The following is a 14753-nucleotide window of genomic DNA, read 5'->3' on the forward strand; positions in this document are numbered from 1 at the left end:
TTACTATTACGTTGCATTTATATTATAGTATATTTTATTTCCCTATTTTCTTATCTAGCCATTAATAAAATACATCCCAAATTTTATAATATTCTTTATCTTCTTGCTCTCTAATTGCTAATATCAATTTACTCAATTCTGTACATTTCATTATTCCAAATTCATTTGAAGTGTTGGGTTTCAATCGTGTCCAATTGGCCAAGCTTCCCAGGAGTTGTACTTGGTGAATAAGTTCCCCAAGTGGTTTGCAGCTCTCTGAAAGATAGAAGCATCTCCATTCTTTTGTTCAGTTTCACTAGTAGAATGGAACTTGATGATACAGCTTGTACATTGTCTTCATTTCCCTTTTCTTTCCATAGGTAGACCAGTCTACATCTCATTGCCCCATTTCCTGCATGCAAGTAAGGAATTTTTTCAGTTTGTTAAGGGATTGAAGCCAGATAACGAAGAACACAAAACCTTTCTGGATGTAGAACCAGTAAGTGAATTCCTTCTCTGTCACAGAATTTGACCCCTGGAGTTAATTTTGGGGTTTGTTCACTGAAGTGGAAAGTTTTCTCTAGTTCATTCGGTCCACAAATGGGATGTAGATGTCAACTTATAAAACATTCCTATTCCTGTTTTCAAGTTGCCATAAACAAGAGGGGAGAAAAATCTGAAGGAGCAGTACAGCAGTTTAAAACCAGAAGTACATTCCACCCTTAGCTTAAAAAGCTTGTAGCTAGGCTACCGGATCTTCTGTCCATGAAAATCCTCCATTGGAGAACATGATTGATGACAACCAGCCCGTGAACGGACTTCATTGTAGTATCTGATTTATGATACACCCAGGGGGAGGAGGAAAACAGGTGACTGTAAATTACGTATGTCAGAGTTGGATTCATTTAGGTTAATGCCAGCATGTTGCTCCTAATAAATCTTTTGAATTTTTTTTGAAGCTTGGCCTGAGACTCATGATTTAATTAGGGCAATGAAACACCTGACAGTAGTTTTTTCAAGAGCTCGTCAGCCTCTACTTCAAGAAGGTTTGGGGGTTGTTATTTTGCTACTTATTCTAAGCACATTAAAAAGTGTCACACTGATCTTAAAAGCAAACCTCAATCGCAAAATTGATGAATATTCAGTTTCAGTTAATTGCAATTGAAATCATTGAAACAAGTAAGGTAGCTATGGCTTCCTGGCTACTGACAGTCCAATGCTTGTAAAATCTTTCCAAACTCAGCATCTGAATGCATTAGTTTGAATGCATTTTTTGTCTAATTAACGCTGCTAATATTTGAACAGTCCCACCCACAAAATTCACTATTTGTTTTTTTTATTTTTTTTAGATCACAGGATTTACCTTGCACTTTGCCAAAAGGCTGCAGATTAATCTATTGGTGAAACCAAACCCAAAAATCACGTAAGTCTTGGCTGTTGTTCTTTTCTATGGGACAAAGGTGGATTTTCTGCATGTTTGCTTATTGGGAGAACTGGTTTATGAGCAACAGCATCTCAGGAGAGGTCAAAATCTGCAAATTGGCAGGTGTGACATCCTCCCTGAAGCTCCTCCCCTTTAGATGTGCAGACTATAGAGGTTAACTATGGAATTCAAATATCCTGGAAGCTTCTTCTAAACAAATTCTGATTGGACAGATGGACAACGGTTGAGTGGAAAAAACAAGGGAAAAAAAACAAGATATCAACCAACCTCAGTGGTCTGAGACCTTTCCATCCACATTATAGCTAAGGCCTTATCTGCTTTGTCCACTCTCCCAAAAAATATGTGTGCTTGGCCATCAAAAATAGAGCTTTCCTTGCTATTTTTTGCTTGTTTTGAAAACACCATTAGTCTTTTGCTCAAAGGTAACGATCAGGGGTGTCAAACTTGATTTCACTGAGGGCCGCATCAGGGTTGTGTTTGACCTCGGGGAGTGGGGGCAGGGAGCATGGCTAGGGTGAGTATGGCCAGCTCAACATCTCTCAACAGTTTTAAATTTCTGGGTGTTACCCTAAAAGAGGACCTGACCTGAGGTGCTCACATTGCAGTCCTGGTCAAGAGGGCCCAGCAGAGATTATACTACCTGAGACTTCTCAGAAAACAACAACTGAATGAAAAACTGCTGCTGACCTTCTACCGCTGCACCATAGAGAGTATCTTAACTTACTGCACACCTGTGTATGGTTTGCCAATTGCACCGGGGCAGATAGGACAGCGCTCCAGAGGGTTAACGTCATTGCCCAGAGGATCATTGGTTGCCATCTCCCCTCTTTGGAAGAGCTTTATAGCTCCTGCTGCCTTAAGAAAGTTCAAAACATTCTCAAAGATCCATCTCATCCTGGGAACCCTTTTTTTTTTAAACTATTACCATCTGGCAGATGGTACAGGACAATAATAAAAACAAGGACAAACACGCTGAAAAACAGCTTCTATCCCAGGGCAGTAGCTCTGTTGAATTCTACTGTATAGTGCAATATTAATGCAATAGCAGGGGTTTTCAATTCAATGTGTGCAGTGTGAGGGATGTGTGTTTGTGTCTATTTTCATAGTCATAAATTGTACACTGAAGATGGTACTTAATTTCATTGTACAAGGTGCAATGACAATAAAGTAAACTAAACTCATCAAGGCTCTGTTTTTGGCTGTGATGACCTCCTGCAGCCTCCTGCCAGCAAAAACGGAGCTCGGGGAGGCAGTGCCTGGCTTAACCAGGCTCCGCTTTTGGCTGCAACGGCCTCCTACAGCCCTCTGCCAGTGAAAACGGAACTCACACGGCCATGCCAAGCTCCCTTTTCACTGGCAGAGGGTTACAGGAAGCTATTGCAGCCAAAAACAGAGCCCAGGAGGCTCATACATGGCTCTCCTGAGCTCCATTTTCACTGGCAGAGGCACTGTGGGCCACTCCTTTGCTGTTACCAGGGCGGTTTCACGGGCCAGATCTAAGCACCTCACGGGCCTTGAGTTTGTACATCCCTGATCTAAATGAATGTAGCCATTTCCAGCTGGTTGGAGGAAGCACCAAAGTAGAAGAGGCATTTTCTCCACAGGGCAATTTCAATCAGGCTCCAAGAAAAATAGCATAGAACTCAAAATAACATGGAGGCAAAAAGAAAAAAAGAAAGAAAGATGGACAGACTAACTTTAGAAATCAAAGATAAGGGTGAGAGAGAGGATTATGAGGTCTGGAGTAAAATGTGTCAATGGCTAGAGTCAAGGAAAAAGAATGAAAGGGTTGATGCTTTAGAGGAATGAATGCTAAAGTTTTGTAAACCAAAGAGAATGGAATATAATGGACAAATATGAAATGATACAAATGCATGAGTATAAACGATGGTTGTAAATATGTATATAATTGTAGATAAATGTAGATAAATTTAATTGGAAAAAATATGCAGTTAGCACTTTACTAATGTGATGACCCCGGGGCGTGGCACAAAAGCAACAAAGTCACAAAAGTAGGTCAAGTCCCTTTAATTCCTCCAACTTGGCCTCCAATGTCCAGTTATCATCGGCTGGAGAAAAAAACTCTCCCAAGAACAGTCTTTAAAGGGAAGAAATTCAGTCTGAACCAAAACTACATATAAATTATAAATAAAAACCAACACAAACCAGGGCAGGATAAGGAATTGCAGACTTCAAAAGATAACGAAAAACACACAGTTGAGAGGATGCCAGAACTCAGATAAGACTTGACAAACAAAGATAATTCACGCTTTATTTCCAGCAAGATTTTGTGTGTAAACGCCCTTTTTAAATCCTGTTTTCCCAGCTGCAGCTAATGAAGGGAATCAGGGCCCTTTTCTCCCCCGTAACCCACGTAACTCATGTTGCTCCCTTCTCTGTTCCACCCTGCATGCCCTAGGATGAAGAGGGGGTGGGCCTGGGTCTTCCTCTGAATGCCCAGCCAGACTGTGCCCTTCCCCAGTTTCCTCCACAGCCACCGGAGCCACACTCCCACTCCCTGTCAGCTGCTCAACCTCCCCCTCAGAATCAGACTCCAACAGGGGCATGACAACTAATAACATAAGGGGAAAAGGCAATTAACTGTTATGTGTATCTCTATACTATAGTTTGTATGGCCAAAATAATGGCCAAGAAAGTCGCACTGTGTTCAATTGTTTTTAATGTTTATTCAATAATTTAAAAAAATAAAATAACGTGGAGGCCATTTCTTGTATTCTCAGAAGACAGCTGGTTCAAACTCAGTTGTTCTAATGTTGCTGCTTTTTCTCTCTCTCATTTTTGTTTCCCACAGAGCACTAAGAAAAATTAAGCATCACTTCATCTTTCCTATTTTGTGGCTGAACGAGGTGAGTAAGTTTTCTTTTTCAATTGTTGCCATCCTTCCTTTTAGCTTGACCAGTCTGGGATCACTGTTGATTGAACCAACTAAAAAAAGAGAGGGGGAAATCCCCAGAAAAATCTGCTTCTACATGATCATCTACTAATCATGGAGTTTTTGTGTCAGTTCTCCCATCTGGGAGAAGATCCAGGGATCCTGTCCTTAACTGGTTCTGCCTTCCTATGAAATGAAACCAGTAGAAATCAACTTCCAGGATCACTCGTTCTCTCCTTTTCCAGTCTTTGCTGCTCCCCTCCCGCATGTAAACTTCTCAATCCCATCATGCAGAAGGAAGCAAGAAAATTCTGGGTGGTTTCCTTTTGGATGACACGAAGTCATCTTGGCCATCAATCAGATGTTGCTTTGCTACCTTCTTGCCTTTGTGCTACAGCAGGGGTGTCCAACCTTGGCAACTTTAAGACTTGTGGACTTCAACTCCCAGAATTCCTCAGCCAGCTTTGCTGGCTGAGGAATTCTGGGAGTTGAAGTCCACAAGTCTTAAAGTTGCCAAGGTTGGACACCCCTGTGCTACAGTGTTTTGACTGCAGGAATGAAAATTCAGTACTTGGCCATTCTGGTTAGGGGTTTTCCTCTCATTGCTAACTGGGGAAGGGGCAAATTTGTCAAAAACCCAGGGCTGTAGAAGTGTATCCCCGTAGCTGCCCACCTCCCCTGCAGCCATCCATTTTTGGCACAACAGAAGAGGGACATTATTAAACACGCGGGGACTAATAGCATTCATAACCCTTGCATTTTTTTGGTATGAAATCACATGTCTGTGGAGATTCTCAGCCATCCAGATCAGAATTGTCCTGAAGATGCTTTATCAAAAGGAAGCTGGACTTACATCTGGTTTAATAGCTCCATTACATCTGGTTTAATAGCTCCAAAGGTGTTTTTTTTCCAAAAGGCAATTGGACTTCGCTTTTCCTGAAGGATGTCTTGCTTCTCACACAAGAGGCTTCTTCAGTTCTGACTGAAGTCAGAGTCAGAAATGAGTCAGAACTCAAGAAGCTTCTTGGATGAGAAGTGAAACATCTTTCAGGAAAAACAAAGTCCAGTTGCCCTTTGGGGAAAAAAAACACCTTTGGGGCTATTAAACTAGATGTAAGTATTCTTCAGACTTCAGTTCCTTGCTATGTTCAGTTCCACGCTCGGTTCCTTCCTCTTTCTGCTGATTTACCATCTGATCGCAGAGAATCTGTTTGCTACTTGCAATTGTCATCTTCTTCCCTACTGCAAGCTGGATACTCTATTTTATGCAAAATTGTGCAAATTGCAAAATAGCACTTATTTGGGAAGAGCATTCTGCTGCTGCATGAGTGGGAGGGTGGCCTAGAGGTGAAGCTCTCGCCTCACAATCAGGAGACTGTGAGTTCAATCCTAAGTAGAGGCAAATATTTCTCTCTCTGAGGACAATGAGAACATATCTGCTGAACAAAACTCCTCATTGGCAACAGGAAGGGCATCCAGTCAGTAAACACTCAGCATTCAATTGCCCAGACTCCACCCCCAAAAGGGATTATGGGGTCATTAAAGGAAGATAATGTTTGCTGCTGCATATTCAGATTGCATTCTTCTGCTGGAAGGATGCTGAAAAATGCTTTCTTTCTGTCTCTCTCTCTCTCTGTCTGTCTGTCTCTTTTTTTTTCTCTCTCTCTCTCTATTTCCAGACCGCTATTATCGGTGATGAGAAAGCAGACGTTTTCCGATCCAAAGTGACCAACAAGATCAAACTGCTGAACTTCCTTCAGCTGGCACTAATGATCATCGGATCTGTGATCTTTCTGGGATTCCTAGTTGCTTTCTTCCTATGCAAAGGAAAGAGCCCCAAATAAGTAAGTGAGGTTTGGAATTAAGACCTGCAATCCATTAATTCAGAAGGGCTCTTGGTTCCACCAGATTCTGTGTGGCCTAGGACATTATTTATTTATTTAGAAAATTTGTATCGCCACCTACTCGCACATGGAAACTCAAGGCGGCTTACAAGGATATAAAAACACTATATAAAAGAAATAAAAAGAAACATAATGAAATAAAACCCTATCCCACCCTGGTGACAACACACATTCATAACAGGCATTTAATGGGCTCCATCCCACTCTGGGTTCCCCAGGCCTGCTGGCAGAACCACGTCTTCAGTGCCTTTCAGAAGAATATTATAGAATACAGAACAACAGAGTTGGAAGGGACCTTGGAGGTCTTCTAGTCCAACCCCCTGCCTAAGTAGGAAACACTACACCACTTCAGACAAATGGTTATCCAACATCTTTTTAAAAACTTCCAGTGTTTGCAGCATTTACAACTTCTGGAGGCAAGTTGTTCCACTGGTTAATTGTTCTAACTGTCAGGAAGTTTCTCCTTAGTTCTAAGTTGCTTCTCTCCTTGATTAGTTTCCACCCAGTGCTTCTTGTCCTATCCTGAGGTGCTTTGGAGAATAGCTTGACTCCCTCTTCTTTGTGGCAACCCCTAAGATTTTGAAACACTATTATCATGTCCTTCTTTTCCTCAGACTAGACATACCCAGTTCCTGCAACCGTTCTTCATATGTTTTAGCCTCCAGTCCCCTAATCCTCTTGGTTGCTATTCTCTGCATTCTTTCTAGAGTCTCAACATCTTTTTTACATTGTGGCGATCAAAAATTAGAGTGGAGGCTGTTCAAATCTCTGGGGGAATGGTGTTCCAGAGCGAGGGAGGCCCTTCTCCTGGGACCCACCAGGTGTATCTCCCTAGGGGATGGGACTCGCAGCGTTCCCTGCCTCCCTGCCGTAGTGGGCCAGGTGGATGTGATTGGCAAGAGATGGTCCCTCAGATAACCTGGTCCCAAGTCATGAAGGGCTTTAAAGGTGAAATAGTGGGTAGCAAAAAAAAAAAAGAAAGAAAAAGAATAATATATGATCAGGCAACCATTCCAGCTAATAGATAATATTCTATGGGAGTTTAACATTTGGGGGACCAGTCAGATTTCCAATCATTGGGAATGATGAGATCTTTGGACAGTTGCTGTTGTGCAGGGCAGGTACCATGTCCTAAGGTGCCATTTCTTAGCAATTATTGTTTTTCACCTTTACCCATAAAGGTACATGGCTAAGCTGTTACTTTCTTTGAAACTAAGGCTATGGGCCTTAGCTTAAGGAAGAAACAAGAGATAAGAAAATAGAGATTAATAAAAATGTGGACTCAATAGATCCATAGAGGTGAAAACATACCAAGAACAGTTACAGGAATTGGGTATGCCTAGCCTAATGAAAAGAAGGACTAGGAGTGACATGGTAGCAGTCTTCCAATCTTGGAAGGGCTCCTACAAAGACGAGGAGATCAAACTAATTTCCAAAAGGCAAGACAAGAAGCAATGGTTGGAAAGTAACCAAGGAGAGAAGCAACCTAAAACTGAGGAGAAATTCCCTGACAGTGAGAACAATTAATCAGTGGAACAACTTGCCTCCAGAAGTTGGGGTGCTTCAACACTAGACGTTTCCAAGAAGAGATTGGGCAACAATTTGTCTGGAATGGTATAGCGTCTCCTACTTGAGCAAGGGATTGGACTAGAAGACCTCCAAAGTCCCTTCTCTTGTTCTGTTTTGTAGGACTTTCAGTTATTGATCCTTACTAGCAACAGGAAAATATAGTGATGGACACTGATATGTTTTAACTAAGGCTATGGACCCATAGCTTGAGGAAAAGATAAAATAATAATATGAATCTTAGCATCTTGGCTCCAAGATGCATTCAAATAGACATTAAGTCCCAGTCAATCATCTTAACATTTCTGGATTTATCAGACTCATTTGTGTTATTTTCTTTTCTTGGCCTGCAGAAAGATGCTGCTGGTGAAACCATCCATTTCTTCCAATTCCCAGCGGAAAGTAGACTTGCCTTCCTGGTGTTGGTGTTGGTTGTGCTCTGTATATGTAAATATCCTGGGGAAGATGCCTGCAATACAGCGGTGACAGATAAAGTCACTTTTTCTAACCAGAACTCCATTGACATTCAGATGCCCTATTTTTACCTCATCAGAAAGACTGGCATGAAACCTGAACTTCTGGGTCTCTCTGAAGAAAATCCCATTTTCGCCCCCTTCAGAATGAAACTCCAATTTGGACTGAAGTTTGTTCTGCCAATTCTGCAGCTCGACTGCCATTTCCTCTGAGTTTGTTTGTTTTTTTACACCTTGGGTGTTGAAGAACGGGAACCGAAGTTACGAAGTTACACAACTGAGTGGCTGGGGTGGAAAAGGATGATGATTATTTTTTGCCTCCCAGCCCTCTGAAGAAAAGAGCCCTGTTGTGTTTGTCTTCAAAAGCTGTGACTTCTTTTTTTTTTTTTAAGAAGAAGAAGAGGAAGAAAGACCAACAATTGTAGAATATTAATTGCTAGTAAAGGACTTACTGAAAAGTCCTGTTTGGTTATTTGGGTTTCGGTCCTCCTCACCCCAAGCTCCCCTAACCTTCCCACTCTGCCTTTTGCAAACTTGCAAAAGTAGTTTTCGGGTACACTGTTGTGGAAAGATCTTGGGGATAACCTAGCAATAAGCATCTTAAAATAGGCAGCCTTAATATATTTTTGGGGGGGCAGGGACTCCAAGCATCTTGAAAAGGTAGTACTTTTGGCTCTACCAAAGGTAGGTGAGGTTCTGTGTCACATATGGGTGGTACTCATTTGGGAGATGAAATATGAGCTTGTTTCAGCTTGTGACATGTGGCTTCCCAGTTTCAGAAGGAGTGAGAAACTGTGCACTTTGGCAGTCCAGTAACAGCAACATAGAAAGCCAGGGTTGAACCACAATGGAGAGGAATCCAGTTTCTAATCCTTTTTCAGCCACAGAGTTTCCATGAGTGACTTTGGGTGAGTCACATTCTCTTAAACCCAGCCTATTTTGTAATTATGTAAAAAAAATAATGGTAGGAATGCTATTATGTCACCCTGACTTTCTAAATTAGAAGTGTGGTATGCAATTAGTACATCAGTGTAAATATGAGCCAGATGGAATTTAATAGACTTGTGTTTTGGTATCTGTTCTGACCCGGCTCCCAAACATGACAAACCCTCTGTAATTAAATGAATGATTACTTTATTAGGAGCACCAGCAGCCCTGGCAAAAAGTCTCTCTCTCTCTCTCTCTCTCTCTCTCTCTCTCTCTCTCTCTCTCTCTCTCTCTCTCTCTCTCTCTCTCACACACACACACACACACACACACACACACACAGAGCAGGGTAACAAGTCCATCTGTCTGGGAGATGAATAGTTCTGCCACATCTATTCATCTCCACCCCCTGCTTTTTATCCCCAGAGTTAGGATGGGGCTTTGCTAGCAGCAGTGGCTCTTCTGTCCCAAGGACCGGCCCATAGATTTCCACTGCTCTCCTTTCCTCTGCCTTCTGTGCATCCGTGCATCAGGCACTGGACCCAGTTATTCCTCCTCTTCCTCATCAGCCACCTCCAGACCTGGGGACTGTTGACTATCCATCTAAGGGCTGATGGATGGCCCAGGCTCTGCCTCCCCTCTCTCTCTGCCAGCTCCATTCCCTCTCCCCCGCCCTCGGAGTTCTCAGGTTGCCTTGATGCTGACCCTGACTCCCACACTGCCTCCTCCTTCTCCTCTGATTCGGCTGCTGGAGTGGCCAGCGGCCAACAGGCCACAACACTATCACTGAAATTAATTCATTTCGTGAATGAAGGCACATGTACGTGTGCCCGGATAATTCTGCAGGAACCATTCTGAGTCGGTCACCAGGAACAAAGGTTTATTCTTTCAAACTTCTGGGCTCATGCTGGAGCCCATCCTCACCTCAGGGAATTTCTTTCTCTCTCCAGAATCTAGAACTTGGAAGAATAAATCTTTGGTCCCGGTGACCAAGATCGGATCCTGCATTATTAATTCATCTTTAAAAAAAAAAATTCTATCTGACCTGAAGTTGGAGAGAATGTAAACTTTAGGTGTTGGCAAGCAGGTGACAATGGTGCATCTCAGTGAAAATGGGAATAAAGTCATTGAGGCCACTTGGAGGTTTGTCTGTGTTCTCAGGGTCATCTGAATAATGAAAATGATGTACCTCCAGGTGGTCTCAATGACTCTGCAAAAAGGATGCAAATGACCAGCTGTCTGCAAGGAGTATAAATCCTTTCGTTCCCCTCCATCCAGTCAGAATTGAAGAAGCTTCTTGGATGAGAAGCAAAATGTCTTCAAAGAAAAACAAGAAAGTCCAGTTGCCTCTTGAAAAAACACCTTTGGGATAACAATGACCTGGATGATGGAGAATCTCTACAAACCACCAAGGGTTGCTTGAAGTTAGATAACCAAAAATCAGTTGATACCCAGAAATTCTTTTCTGATCAGCAGAGAGGATCCTGCCATCCTTCCAGGACTGACAAATTGGGATCATTACAGGGAAGAAATGGTTTAGGAACTTTAGAGTGAATCAATAAATGGGAACACTAATAATCATCTTAGTTTTCTTATAGGAGTGATTGTATTACACAATCGTAAGTGATACCCATGAAATGAGGATCAATGTTAATTAGTTTTATTGTTTCAAGTCAACAGTTTGCAGCCAGCATAAAATCAGCTGAGTAAGAATTCAGGACACCCTTATTTGTGAAGGGACAGGGTGTATTCTATTTTGGGGCTCTCTGGTAATATGCATTAATAAACATATTAATGTTCTTGTGTCTGGGCACAACATGTTTGCTGCTGATGACTTTTTGATGACTCCTTGCCTACCGGGCTGTCTTTGCACACTTGGCTGGGAGGAGATAAAAACAGAAATTGGAACAGCTTGTGATTTGATTGGTTGCTTTGGGTTATATTGTGTAAAGCTTTCTGTTCTTCCCAACTGAGTTGTGATCTCTATTTTTTATTAGCATATTCTTGCCATCTTCTCTCCTCCCTGATGGAAAGGGACCGGACCAGTGGTGGGATTCAAATTTTTTTACTACCAGTTCTGTGGGCATGGCTTGGTGGGCATGGCAGGGGAAGGATACTGTAAAATCTCCAGTCAGAGGTGGGATTTGCCAGTTCTCTAAACTATTTCCACTACCAGTTCTCCAGAAGTGGTCAGAACGTGCTGAATACTACCTCTGGACCAGACTGATCCATTCTCCAAAGCAGGACAGAACAAGAAGGGGGCAGGACAAGAAGTAACAGTTGGAAACTTAATGAAAGAGAGATCCAAGCTAGGATGAAGGGAGAAATTTCCTGACAGTGTGAGAACAAACAATCAGTTGGGAATGCCTTGGGAAGTTGTGGGTGCTCCAACACTGGAAGTTTTCAAGAAGAGATTGGACAGCCATTTCTTTGGAATAGCATAGGGTCTCCTGCTTGAGAAGGAAGTTGGACTAGAAGACCTCCAAGGCCCCTTCCAAATCTGTTATTCTGCATTCTGTGTCCTATATGCCATGATCTCTAGTCCACATGTGAAAAAAGAACATGATGCATCTTTGGGAAAGCTGGTTCTTTAAGCTTTCAACACAAAATGGAGCTAAGTATAACAGCTCTGTGGAAACACACAGATGGTTTTCCAAGATCAACACTTGTTTACACTTTGTGTAATGGGACAACTCACCATGGCCAACTTGCAAAGGCAACTTGCCATGGCCAAGTCACCAAGGCAACTCACCATGGCCAACTCACTAGGGCAACTCACCAAGGCAACTCGCCATGGCCAACTTGCCAAAGCAACTCATTGTGGCCAATGCGCCAAGGCAACTTGCTATGGCCAACTCACCGGCAACTCACCAGCAACTCACTATGGCCAACTTGCCAGGGCAACTCACCATGGCCAACTCACCATGGGACAATTCGTTGCAGGTAATTTCTTTAATTGAATATATTTAAAATAGTTAAAAATATATTTTAATTTTTGTCATTCACATTTCTTTTTGTTCCTCCTTTGGCATCCTTTCTTCAATTATTCTATTCCACTATTTCTTTGATATTAGTGTAACTCTTGTCCCGTGGTGTGTTGTCCCTTAGCAAGTTGGCCAGTTAGCCATGGTGAGTTGACCATGGTGAATTGTCGTAGACCCAAACCCCCACATGACTGAGAGATCTACATGAAGGTCCTGTTAATAAGTTGTCTGTAGGCTTTATAAGTTACTTCCCATATACATTTACTTTTGTGACACTTTGCTCTCTTATTTGATTATATGGCTCTAGTTTTGGAGGTACAGTAGGTGTGTGCCTATAACTCTAGTTCATTCTTTGTCTTAACCCACTCTTCCCTTCCACCTTGCATGATTCCAAGCTGGACATTCAATGCTTCGTCATCTGTTTGAAAAACAAAGATGACTTTGAAACATGGCTCAACACTCTGACAGCTTGGAGAGTAAAAGGAAGGTGGGGCCAATAGGTTACTTGTGCTGCCCCATGTCATTGTGGTTTATGGGGTTTTTTATTTGTCTTCCCCAAGCAATTCTCTTTAGCTGGCTTTATAACTGTATAATTGCTGGGGAAAAGGCCCCAACCCTCTTGATGGGCTGTACCGGGAGATATATTTAGCACAGCAGGCAGAGGGAGGCATTGCTGGAAGCAGCAGGTGTGATGACTTGGGATGTGGCACAAAGGCAACACAGTCACATAAGTAATACCTCTTTAATACCTCCAACTTTGCCCCCAATTTCCAGTTACCTTCGGCTGGAAAAAACAACTCTCCCAAGAACAGTTGTTAAGTGGAAGAAATTCAGTCCAAAAATGAAGTATATATAAACTGTAAATAAAAATCCACACAAACTACACTACAGCAATTAACTGTACAGGGCAGGAGAAGGAATTGCAGACTTCAAAGGCCAACAAAACACACACAGTCAGGAAGACGCCAGGAACCCAGATAAGCATCAACAATAAAAGATAACTCACAATTTGCTTCCAACAAGTTGCTGTGCACAAACTCCCTTTTAAAACACTGTGTTCCCAGCTGCAGGTAATGAAGGGAATCAGGGCCCTTACCTCCCCTGTAAGCCATGCAACTCATGTTGCTCCCTTATCCACTCCTCCCTGTTTGCCCTAGGATGAAGAGAGGGTGGGCCTGGGTCTTCCTCCAAATTCCCTTTCTCTACCTCTCCCCTGCTCTGTCCAGCCGGACTTTGCCCTTCCCCAGTTTCTTCCACAGTCAACTGAGCCACACTCCCACTCCCTGTCAGCTGCTCAGCCTCCCCCTCAGATTCAGATTCTGACAGGAGCATGACAGCAGGTATTGCCACCAAAGCCAGCCATGAACAAACCCAGATTAATTCCCTAGACAATAGCCAATTGGTCCATAACACAAATGACAAGCTGCTCAAACAATGAGTCCAATAAATGAACATAAAGCCCCCCTCCCAGCAAAACTTAAATTACATCCACTTTAGCTCATGGGATATAGCAATTCAGAGTCTCAGGAAGCACAAATGAGCACACAGCCACAACCCATATGTCAGGGCCCCAACAAATCCACCCCCATTCAAATCATAAGTCTCTAGCTGCATCTCTCAGTGTAAAAAAAATGTTTTATTAGCAGTGGCCATGTTGACGTTAGCTGGGTGCAGCTGACACTAAAATACACCATTCATTTCCCCCTTGACCCTGGTCTTCCCCCCACACCCTGGATGTATATTCTCCAATGGGACACATCCATAGCCAAGAGTCATCAATCATGCTCTCCAGTAATATTTTTGCACTTTGGGCTGCCAAGGCGATTATCTGAAGCATTTGAAGAATGCACTATATTCCCCCACCTTCTTTCTACTGGCAACTAAAAAGACCAAAGGAGTATCTTTTTAGTTGACACCATACACAGACCCTCCCTCTACTTGCTGTGCTAAATAGCTCCCAGTGCAGCCCATCAAGAAGGGCAAGACCTTTCCCCCATCAACCTGGCAGACCTCTGTTTCTTTGTCCTGCATGCTCTGAGATCTATCACAGCAAGCAGCTCCTCCTCTTCTTCACTGGCTTGCAAGTGTCCCCAGACAAAGCCTCTCTTGCTGGAACTTCAGGGTCAATCATTCCTGACATGCCAGGAATGATCTCAGTCTCTTTCAAACCTACCTCTGAGGAAGCATCAAAGGAGTTGTCCAGAGGAGACATCATATTACTTCACAATGGACTTCTCTTTGGACTTGATCTGGTTTTCACTTAGAGATTTTGGTGTCTAGGAACATGTTTGATTACAGGAGATAATCAACTTATGTCAATTCATTTAACAATTGTTTGAAGTTACAATGGGACTGAAAAAAAAGTGATTTATGACCAGTCCTCACACTTATATTCTATTGTCTGAAGGAAATTTTGTTTTCTCCTTAGGATTGAGTCTCCCTGAGATTAGGAAATAGTTTTGGTGCTGGGGGAAGCAATATTTCCTTACTAAATTGCATGTTTTTTAAATAAAAAAAAAACCCAAGAGCATTTGGGATATTAAGAAGCCAAGAGAATTTTTTTTATTTTTATTGGTTTTTAAA

General features: G+C 42.5%; 1 protein-coding gene across 6 annotated transcripts in view; it reads left to right on the forward strand.

Moving 5' to 3' along the window:
* The window catches only part of LOC113418343 (platelet glycoprotein 4-like), a 59570-nt gene extending 50853 nt beyond the window's left edge, over positions 1–8717 (forward strand). For all 6 annotated transcript variants that reach the window (XM_087967835.1, XM_087967836.1, XM_087967834.1 and 3 more), the window contains 5 exons: positions 360–478; positions 1329–1402; positions 4236–4290; positions 5996–6160; positions 8140–8717. In XM_087967835.1, coding sequence (XP_087823961.1) covers positions 360–478; positions 1329–1402; positions 4236–4290; positions 5996–6160 — 413 coding nt within the window. In that variant the 3' untranslated portion in view covers positions 8140–8717. The remainder of the gene's footprint in view (positions 1–359; positions 479–1328; positions 1403–4235; positions 4291–5995; positions 6161–8139) is intronic.
* The last annotated feature ends 6036 nt before the right edge of the window (positions 8718–14753 follow it).

Source organism: Notechis scutatus, chromosome 6 (genome assembly GCF_049901735.1).
Source record: "Notechis scutatus isolate UNSWTSFEM ecotype Mainland chromosome 6, rNotScu1.2, whole genome shotgun sequence".
Lineage (NCBI taxonomy): Eukaryota > Metazoa > Chordata > Lepidosauria > Squamata > Elapidae > Notechis > Notechis scutatus.